Here is an 11100-nt window from a genome sequence, read left to right as displayed (position 1 = left end):
ATATTATACCATTCCTCCAAAGCACTAAAAATGTCTTACATAGGGATTATGTCATTTCATCCTCATAACACCTGACAGCCTATGGTGGGAGAGCCCTGACCCTGACCCCCTGGATCCTCTAATTACTGCCTGAGCTAATCACCCAGGACAACTGAAAAAGATCAAGGAGCTGACTGCAAGATGAGGAAACCAAATTACTAGCACTTTATTATGTCTATGGTTTTAGCTTTGTTATTTGTATTAAGTGATGTTTGATAATTTTATATTATCGGAAATTTTATTCTGTTCTTGTGTAAGCCGCCCTGAGCCAGCTTCGGCCGGGAAGGCAGGGTAAAAAAATCTAATAAATAAATAAATTAAATAAATACAGTAGGTCCAAGGTCACCCAGTGAGATTCATGGTTAAGTGAAGATTTCAGCTGGATTTACCCAAATCAAGTTCAGCATTATAGCCAGTGGTACTCACTCAGCAGTTCATGAAGAACGACATCTGCAGTTACCATCAACCAAAACAGCCACATTACTCTATACCCTTGGTGCCCCCTACACAGGCACATGCATACAATTATATAAGTATTAATATTAAATATATTACCATAATATTTTAAATAACCAGAGTACCACGTAACATTTTAAAATGGGCTAAATAAAATAAATAAGTATACGATTGTCTCTGCCCAGCACTGCTGCACCTAACCTCAGCACCTGGAGTAAAGGGAAGGGTTTGCAATGACAAAAAAATGTGTTTATTCCTTCACAAATGTCCACAGCTGCCTCTTTTGCTTTTATTATACCTAACCGAGTCCTACACAACATTGCAAATCAACCCATCTGGTTTCTGGAGGTAAGAATTATTCTTAATTCACATTGTAAAGTTTAAAATATTGAGGCAATTTTAATCTTCACTCAATACTCTCTAAGTCAAGACAAAAAACAAGCATAAGATCTGTTAATTTGTATCATGCTAGTTTAGTATTGTTTCTCTCAGAACTGTTTAAGTGTTGCTCTTCCCATTCTAATCAAGTCTCAAAACTATATCCCACCCTCTAATGAGCATGTTTAACTTCAGATATACAGAGTGCTCCACTTACTATATATTGCAATGGGTTTGAATGAGTACAAAAATGAACTAGTGAACCTAAACAAGTGGGTTTCAACCAAGACTTTTCCCCAGAGCATATCCAGGACTTGGGAACTTCGGTTCTGTTTTGCATTTATGGTATGGTTAGGTGCTGGATCCTTTTTTTTTTCCCTACCCCCTGTCAGGGTTGCAACTCCAGACCTGGGGGCAGTGCCTGGAAATGTCAGAATCTGGTGACGGGAGGCAGCTCAGCAGGGATGTAATGCCGCCAATAACACCCTCTGAAGCGGTCATTTTCTCCAGGGGAACTGATCTCTGTAGTCTGGAAATCAGTGTAATTTCAGAACTCCAGGCTCCACTGGAGACTGACAATCATGCCTCCATCCTTTCAGCACACGTTTGTGAGCACAGTGAACATTGTAATGTGCATTAGCAACATGTTCCCTCCTGTTCAAAACTTTTGTAGATGAAGAGTGGCCTGAATCTCAGCAGACGTGCCTGTACCCGCTTATTTTCTTTCTTTCACACCATTCTTAAGCGTAAAGAAAACTCGTTTTCCTTTGCCCCAGGTGAGCACCATTTTCACCACGACACAATGAAGGGAATTATTGCCAAAACAGACAAACAAAGCTGGAGTCGGGACCAGTCGTTTCGAGGAAGCAGCCATTTTAACGGGCGTTACTTTTACTGGCGTACGCATGCGCTCCGAATAAAAATGCAGTTACTCTCCGCTAGTCATTAGCAACCACATGTCACGCGCGCCTTACCCCGCGCCGGGAGCAAGCGAACACCAGGCGCCGTTCTCCGAAAGAAGGCTTCCGGAATGCGCGCTCTAAGTAGGCGGGGCCACCGCTCCTACCAGCCTTTCAGGAAGAGGCTGCCTTAGCAACGACCCCCCGAGAACAACAGCCATGGCACAGTCTGTGGTGGTGCAGGGTGAGCGCGCGTGGACGCTTTTAAATCATTTCTTTCCTTTCTCGTTTTATTTCTATGACGCTCCTTTCCCTTGTGACTGCTTGACCGTTGTTTTTTTTCCCCCCAAACCCTATTTCTACAGTGGGCCAGTGCGGGAACCAGATCGGTTGCCGTTTCTGGGATCTGGCGCTGCGGGAACACGCGGCAGTCAACAAGGTAATAAGCCCCACCCATTCTTGTGGACGTCAGTCTGCGCGCGCGCAGTAGGGCGCTAAGCCTTGGAGGGATGTTTTCCGCAGGGGCACGCAAAGCTTGTGTGCTTGTTCCGTGTATCTGTCGCTTGAGCTGCTGACACGCGAGGTTGAAGGATTGGCGGTGGTGTGTGTTCTGGATGTTGCGGCGGTTAGCGTTTCTCCTCTTAAAGAGGGAATTAGAGTGGCTGCTTCAGACATTGTATATTTTAGCGTTGTAACAAATTACGTGTGCATGCACACGAGAGCTCATACCTTGAATAAACCTTTGTTGGTCTTAAAGGTGCCACTGGACTCTAAATTTGTAGTAACAAGTAACCGTCCACTTCCCTGCTGTCCTTGTACTTTAGGATGACTTATTACAAAAGATAGGACGGAGCTCCTACTTTCCATTTACAGGTTTTCCTTAAGGAATTTCTTACCCCTGCCTTGTAGGCAGTGGCTGTAATCTCCTGGGTAGCCACGGTGAGGCCTCGCAGCCATTCCGTAGCTACAATTCGCCGCAGTTCTTGTTATAACATTAATATCACTCCACAGCATAGTGTTCTAATGTGATTAAAAATCATCAGCTTCTGTTTCGTACAGTCTGGATTTTCTCCTTAGCTCTTTGAACAGTTGTCTAACTTCAGCTCCTGAGCCAGTTTGTAGTCTGGGGTTTTTTTCTACTGAAAGTGGGCTGTTACACATGGACTTTTGTGGATGGGGTGGGAGTGTGAAATGATTTTATTGCAGCATCTCTCAGCAATTCTCAAAGGGCCTTTCCTCCCTTTTTCACCAGCGGAAACACTGATTGGTTCCAACACTTTGAACAAAAAGCTTATGTTTGGAATTGTGAGACTTGTATGGACAAAAGCCATGGAGTGAATGAAAAAGTGGGCTGGCACCCCAGGCCAAAGCTTATTTATAATTTTGCATCATTGTGTTTTGTTGCATAACATAAAAATTAATGTACATGAAGTTATTGCCATTGCAATATGTAAACTTATAACAGTTCAGTGGTGGTGGATGAACTCATTTCTGTTGTTTTCAGTGGAACTTTGATCCCTGTTGCACATCAAAGCATGTACTCATCCAGAAAAAAATGATTTGGCGCTATGGGAATGTGTCTTGTAGTCATGTGCTTCCTTTCTTTCATTCTCCAGTTCCCAATTTGCACAGGTTATAGTTGGCCATTGCATTCAAATCACACTGTGTTTTGTACCTGTCTTCTGAACCAGGATTGTGAAGCATGGTTGAAGATTATTGCAGTTAGTGTTGCCACTAGGACAGGATAAAAAATGTCCTCCCCCTTTAATGGAGGCTTTAAGTGTAGAAATAGGCAGATGAAGATTTCATTGCAGTAATCAATCAGTCATTGACCAGCACAAATAATAAGTCATAACAAGATTGACAGCCACAGTTTTGATAAGAAAAAACTTAAAAATTAACTCGCATATATAAATATATGCAATGGGTAATAAGTAACATTATTAAAATTCTTCAGTATGCATATGCATGGCGGTTTTTACAAGCTGCCGCACAAAACTTCACGTTAAGTTGCTGAGACCAGTAGGTTTTCATCTATAAATAGACAAATGCAGATTTTTATTGCATTAAAGTAAATAACATCACCTGGTGAATAATATCTATTGGGACAGGTCATTTTTTTCTGCATTCAGTTGGCAGCTCTTTTTGCAGTCAGAGGGCAAACACAAATCACAGTTGCTTATTCACCTGTGATGGCAAACTAAAAAGGAAGTAAGAATCTTGTGGGTAGCCTTGTTGGTCTGAAACAAAGTTTGAGTCCAGTGGCACCTTTAAGACCAACAAAGTTTTATTCAAGGTATAAGCTTTCGTGTGCATGCACACTTTTTCAGATACAGGGAAATGGGAGTTACCAGTCCCTTCATATAGGTAGAGGGTGGCTAGTAAATTAGCATACACAGCCAATCACCCCACTTCAAAGAAGGTGCTATAAGGTCGCCTCCATGCTTGAGAGGAGATGGATGGAGCGTAATGGCAAGGTCTCGGTTAATTACTCTCAACATTCCACAGTTAAAGATACATCTGCTCATCAGTCTCCAGTTTGACATACTTATTTCCTTTACTATGTTTTCCCCAAGAAACAAATGGTAATGTAAGCTTGTTATTCCTGTTTGGTCCTTGCATCTGTTAAATACCTTCATTATCCTGTATGCTAATTTGCTGCCCACTCTACCTATATGTATGGACTGGTAACTTCCATTTTATTGTATCTGAAGAACTCTGCATATACACAAAAGCTTATATCGTGAATAAAACTTTGTTGGTCTTAAAGGTGCTTCTGGACTCAAACTTCGTTAAAAAGGAAGCAAGGCTGCAATCTTAAGAACAGTTTCCTGGGAGCCCCAGCAAATAAAATAGGGCTTGTTTCAAGGGTTCCCATTTCCCTGATGGGGGTGGGGTTTACCCACTTTCATAGCCCCCGATCTGTTGGTCCTGATCCAGCCAGCGGGGGGAGCCCCGCCCACAAAGAACCTCATATGCACTGTGCACATTGCATGGGGGACACTTGATCATTTAAGGAAAAACCATAGAGTTTTTTCTTAAATGACAGAGTGTCCCTTGCACCGTGCCCTGCGCGAAGATCTCTGGGACTGGGAAACACACACACACACCCTGCTGGCAGCCAGGTAAGACCTGGCAACCCTACTTGCTTCTGAGTTGACCAGTTTAGTTGTTCCCTAAGTGTGTTATGTCAAACCAGTGTCAGAAGTGAAAAGGGGAGTGGGAAATATGTAAATGTAAAGCTAATTCCAGCCACAACCTGTCTCCCATCAAGAACAAGGCAGATCCCTGCACAAATAAGGTTGCCAACAAACCTGGGGAAAATGTCTTGCCCCCCTAATACAGGCTTAGTGGGTAGAGGTAAATAACATCCTAAAGGCAGGTAACGATAAATAACATCGTATTAATTCTGTATTAAAGGGTGTCATGACCATGGGCCTGCAGTGCGGTCTACAGGCTCTGGGGAGGCCTAGTGGCTCCCAGGAAGCCTGCATTGGATTAATCATTAGGGCCTACATTTCCCAGGTTCCCTTTGAACCCTGTGATTGGGTAAAAGAAGATTTTGGAGGGGAAACTACATCAGCAGGGGAACAGAGGGCGGTGCCTGGGGAGAGGAGATAAAAGGCCTTACCCAGAGTGGGAAGTTTTTCTTTCTCAGGGAGCAGAGGTTGTGGAAGTTGCAGCAGACAGAGGGATCCCTCATCCAAAAGGGGCAAGTTAGATTGTGAACAGGCACTTAGGGAAGGCTAGGACTGTGTAGACAGATGTGTTAGGATTTATTATTGTACTGATTTACCTGCCTTTACTTTGCTCATTTTTCCTACTTCTTATCAAAAGTTGTTGTTAAATAAAACTATTTGTTATTCTGCCTGGGTCCTCACGCTTCATTCGATCATGTACAAGGTCATGTACAGTGTTGTTAAGTCCTGTAATAAGGGGAAGGGTGGGCACTCTGGGCCCTCCCAAGGAGACTCATATCAGAGTGGTGGCAGCCAGAAGTGAACATTCCTAGCCGCTGCTCGTGACAGGGACAGGGCTTTTTTTGTTGTTATCCAGGAAGCTGGCAAGCCTGTGAAAAAAATTGCTTTGCGTATGGGGGAAAATGGAGGAATCTCGATACACAGGGACATAGAATCATAAGAGGTTGCAGGACTCCAGGGTCATCTAGTCCAACCCCCTGCACAATGCAGGAAATTCATATATACTTCCCCCCCATCCACCCCCCAGTGACCCCTGCTCCATGCACGAAAGTTGACAAAAAACCCCTCCAGGATCCCTGGCCAAACTGGCCTGGAGAAAAATTGTGCCCTGACCCCAGCATTTCCCTGGGCGTGTAAGAAAGGGCCACAAGAACTAAGCACTGAGGCAACCCTTCCTGCCCTCCTTCTCACGATCTGCCCAAGTTCACAGAATCAGCATGGCTGTCAGATGGCCATCGAGCCTCTGCTTGAAAACCTCCCAAGAAGGAGAGCTCACTACCCCCCGAGGAAGCCTGTTCCCCTGAGGAACCGCTCCAACTATCAGGAAGTTCTTCCTAATGTTAACCAAAAACTGTTGATTTGATTTTATCACAGCACATATGGGCACTGGCTTATAATGATGATTTTTGGGAGAAATATAGAGGGTATATTATCTCAAATTACTTAAGAATGCATACTAGAAATATGTATGCAAAGGATTCCTGAATTATTGTACTTCAGTTTCTATTTAAATAAGGTTTCTTTTTTTAGAAAGGAATTTATGATGAAGCATTGTGCAGTTTCTTTAGAAATGTGGACCCTAGGTAAGTTTACTCTTCTGAACATTTTAAATTATTTTTAAATGACTTTCTTTTTAAAACTGTTGGAAATGCTGCTGTTGTACCAGCATTTGCACTAGAGCAGCTAGTTGACATCTTGTGCTATGCGATGTAAGACCTAACTGAAGATTTTCAGGAGATGCTGCAGGGCTGTTTTGTTTAACAAGGCATTTGATGAGGTATGGACAGCAGGCATATTTTGGAAGGGAAAGGTATTTGGGGGGTATTTGATTTTAATCTATATTTTGTATTATTTTAATCTGCCATGAGCCAAAGGGACAGGCATGGACTTCTTATTCATTTTCAATTTTTTGTTCAACATTCATCCTTCTTACTATCCTTTTTCTAACTCCTCCCCATTTGGGGTTTGAAAATGTGTGGAACATCTATGTGAAGTATCTGTGGTGGATCCCAATGATTCTAGCATGTTGCCTCATCAGTGAATGGAATAGCGGAGAAGGGCAGTGTATAAATCTAAATTATAAATAGATACAATTTTATTTATTTTATTTAACTTGTCTTGACTGCAGTTTGGTGCACATTGCTTTGGGGTAACTTTCACCCAGTAAAGTCTCAGTGTTTCACTGACTGGTATACTCCATTGTTCACTGTACCAGGCTGGATAGAGATGTCTGGCAGTAGGGATGCAGGCCCTTGGCTGACAATCCACAGGAGCATGGGAGGGGGTGGAGATTTTTTGGAAGTCACTTTTGAAAAAGGAAGTGATGTCATGACACTCTAGGCATTTCAGAATGTCTATGGCAAAATTCCTGGAGTATCCGGATGTCATTTCCTGTTTCAAAACATGAAATGGCTTCCACGTGCTCCCTCTATTTTTCCCCTGCTGTTCCATTGAGCAAGGGCAAGGAGACACGGAGCATCACCAGGAGGTCCCCCTCTATTACAGGTTAAGTGGCAAGGCTAGGTATTTGCCAGAAGGGTCACTTGGTGGCACAGTATTTGGCTGACAACAGCAGGATGGACTCTCCCTGACTCATCCTTTACTTCCCCCACCCTAGATCTGTATTCCCAGTTGGGCTAATAATGCAGTATTTCCCAGACTCTACAAATCCACCTGTCTATCCCTGTACTATGTAAATTTGTACTTAATGTAGCTACTGTCCCATCCTGACCCTGTCATTCATCCTCCAGGTTTTTCCCACAGGGGTATCCTCCTGTGCACCTGGCTCCTGTTTCCCGACACCACTTCTTTGGGCAGCAGGAGAAAAATAATGGGGGAAAGAACCACCAGTGACGGCATGACATCACCTCCAGGGAAAACATAGAAGTGATGTCAGTCCTGTCTAGGAAATGCCAGAAATTCAGTGGTTTTACCACAAAGTTTCCAGCGAATCCTACAGAGGTCTGACATCACACCATCATTACTACCACCTATGGACTCCCACCAGTTTCCATCCATTGGCTGGTTCCTACTCTGACTTTTGCAGAAGCTTGTGCAATATGGCTGTACCATGTTAAATTACTGCTCTGGTACAACATCTGAAGTATTACACTGCATTGGTGCAGTACCAACTTGCATTGTTGCATTGGACTAACAGAAGTTGTTCTCAAGCCTTCTTGCATTTTGCCTCCATATTACATGATAGTATGAGGCCATCAGTACTTCAGTCTTGCAGTTAGTTGTAACAATATTGAAGTATCTCTGGAAGTCAAATAGTGGTACATATTTTAGTGTCCTACTCCTGTGACAGTGGAAATTTTGCAAATGTTTTCCCCATCAGTTGCACTCAAGGCCAGGAAGAACTTCACTGGCCAAAATTCTATGCACTGGGCTGCTAAGAAAGAACAATTTAGGCATGGTTCAGATGTAGCAGCCAACCCTTTACAGGAAAAAGCTTGGGGGATCCTCTGGCTCTTCTGGATTTGTGGCAAAATGTACATGTGGTCCTTCTGCATTTATTTATCTATATCTTTATTTATTTATTGGATTTCTGCTTTTTCTAGATCAGGTGATGATGGTGCTGATATTTCCAAAGGAAAGATTTGTTCCTTAAAAGCTCGTGTAAGGCAATATATCTATAATTATTATGTCATTGTTTCTTATACTTTTAATACCTGTGAAATGCCTTTCAAGTTTCAAAAGGGAGAAAAGTTTAAAAACCATTTACAACATGATACCTAAATTCAGGCCTTTGTGCTTTACTAAATGATGGATATTTTAAGTAGTGTATACTTTGCTGTTGTGGTCAAGAAAATGATCCTTCAGATGGTCCAGAAGTCAGTGTGTTTGGTGAAAGCAGTAGACTACAGCTTCCAAAAATGTGTGTTTTAATTAGCTGACACCATAAACAAGATAACCAAATTACAAGATGAAAAAAAATCCAAAAATGTTTGAGCCATTTTTTGCAGACAAACTCCCTGATCCATCTAGCATATATAATTTATAAGTGGTTTCTTCTCCTAAATCCAGTTGCTAGAACTGTGTTTTCAACATAGAAAATCAGTAATAGTGCCAATCATCTGTTAAGGAGGGTATGTGTAGAGGCAGTGTATTTAATTCCATCCTCTGCTGAAAAGCTAATCCATTATTATTACCGTATTTATTCATTTATTACGTTTTTATCCTGCCTTTCACCAAGGAGCGCAAGGTGGCATAATAGTTGTTCTCACCTCTGTTTTACCCATAATAGCCCTGTGGGATTAGTTAGGGTGAAAGAGAATGACTGGACATTGCTCACCCAGTGAGTATCATGGTGAATATATATTATTGGGTATCCCTAGGATTAATTCTAGGCTACAGTCACACACACTAAATAATCCACTTTCCATGCACTTTCTAACTGGAGTTTTACTGTGTGAACTGGCAAAATCCAGTTGGAAAGTGGATTATTTAGTATGTGTGACCACAGCCCTACACTTTAACTGCACCAGACCCCACCCCCCAAAAAAATGTGTTTTGCTCTCTCTAGTAGTCCCAGAGGGAGCAAAACACATGTGGAAAAGGGGGGGACCCAAAACAATAAGGGCAAACAAGTGACAAAAGTGACAGTGCGGAAGTGGCCTCAGTGTACAGAACTCAGTGCTCACACAATTGAATCAAGTTCCGACCCACCTCCATTGCAGTGATTCCAGGGACTTTAGCGCACGTGTCACCAACCATCTTGCTAGTCACTTCAGTGAGGGGACAGCTCTGCATGAACATCCTTTTGGTACATGCAGCTGCACCCTCCATTAAAGTGAAACTCTGTGTACATATTTAGAAGAAAAAGAAGAAGGGATTGGATTTATACCCCGCCCTTCACTTGGAGTTTCAGAGCGGCTTACAAACTCCTTTCCGTTCCCGTCCCCACAACAGACACCCTGTGAGGTAGGTGGGGCTGAGAGCTCTTTCAAGGGCAGCTCTGACAGAGCTATGGCTTGCCCAGGGTCATCCAGCAGCTGCAAGTGGAGGAGTGGGGAATCAAACCCAGTTCTCCCATATTAGAGTCCATGCACTTAACCACTACACCAAACTGGCTCTTCACAGCTCTTGAGTACATGCATACAAACCCACTGATTTTAGTGGTATCAGGTATACATTGTATTTGCAGAACTGCAGCCAAACATTGTTAAAATTAAAGCAAAGGAAACACTTATCTTTCTCTGCTGTGTTAACTTTGCACAAACATTTTAAAAGCATGTTGGTGGGTCACTCTAAATTATCTTTTATTTTTGTGTTAAGGCTCTGCTGATTGACATGGAAGAGGGTGTAGTAAATGAAATTCTTCAAGGGCCATTGAGAGATGTCTTTGATAGCAAGCAGCTGATCACAGATGTTTCTGGCTCAGGAAACAACTGGTGAGAATGAAATCTGTTTTATAAACTCTTCATACAGAATATTCTACTAATTAGATGGAAGTTGAAAGAACTCTTACATTTCTGCCTTTTGTACTTTCTGATAAGCACATTAAGATAATCTTTTAGTTTTTATACTATGAGGAAAGCTTTGAAAACAAACAAGGAATCATGTCACATCTACTGTTTCTCTTTCTTTATAAAAAGTTATCTAATTTGGTGTATCATGTTACTGTTCAGATGTTCTTCTGTTCCTGGAAGTTTTTCTTCTCTTTTGAATGGTAATCTTCAGGATTTGAGCAGCTGGCCAAAGGGAAGGAGAGAAACAGATGGACGTATAAGCTAATAAATTCCAACTTTTAACAAATGTTTTTCAGTGGAACAATCAAAGGAAAGGGAGATTCAAACTAAAGCAGATCAAAAGTAATGACACCCTCTAGTCTTAGGAACATAGTTAAGAAGGTACAGGCAGCAAAACTGCTAGAAAAAGTGTGTAACAGAGGAAGTAATTTTGTAATATTACATTCAGCAACTAACTATTGACCTCTGGTTATTAACTGGGAGCCATTACATCTTCCTCCCTTTGTTTGTGTGAGTACCTGGAAGCGCAGCCTTTACACATAAGCCCTGTGTAGATATAAAGCTGGTTTTTTACAACCTGTGTTTTAATGTTGATCGCCATTCTTTGGAATATTCACTTCATCGCCTTCCACTTTGGAGAGTGCTTCCACTCTT

General features: G+C 42.2%; 1 protein-coding gene across 1 annotated transcript in view; it reads left to right on the top strand.

The window, feature by feature from the left end:
- Positions 1-1951: 1951 nt before the first annotated feature.
- Positions 1952-11100, top strand: part of TUBE1 (tubulin epsilon 1) — a 22533-nt gene continuing 13384 nt past the window's right edge. The window contains exons 1-5 of the mRNA XM_015412679.1: positions 1952-2016; positions 2138-2211; positions 6503-6555; positions 8536-8593; positions 10253-10368. Coding sequence (XP_015268165.1) covers positions 1992-2016; positions 2138-2211; positions 6503-6555; positions 8536-8593; positions 10253-10368 — 326 coding nt within the window. The 5' untranslated portion in view covers positions 1952-1991. The remainder of the gene's footprint in view (positions 2017-2137; positions 2212-6502; positions 6556-8535; positions 8594-10252; positions 10369-11100) is intronic.

This window comes from Gekko japonicus, unplaced genomic scaffold (genome assembly GCF_001447785.1).
Source record: "Gekko japonicus isolate JY-2015 unplaced genomic scaffold, Gekko_japonicus_V1.1 scaffold410, whole genome shotgun sequence".
NCBI lineage: Eukaryota > Metazoa > Chordata > Lepidosauria > Squamata > Gekkonidae > Gekko > Gekko japonicus.
The sequence above is the reverse complement of the archived record's forward strand: the minus strand, read 5'-3'. Positions and strand labels throughout refer to the sequence as shown.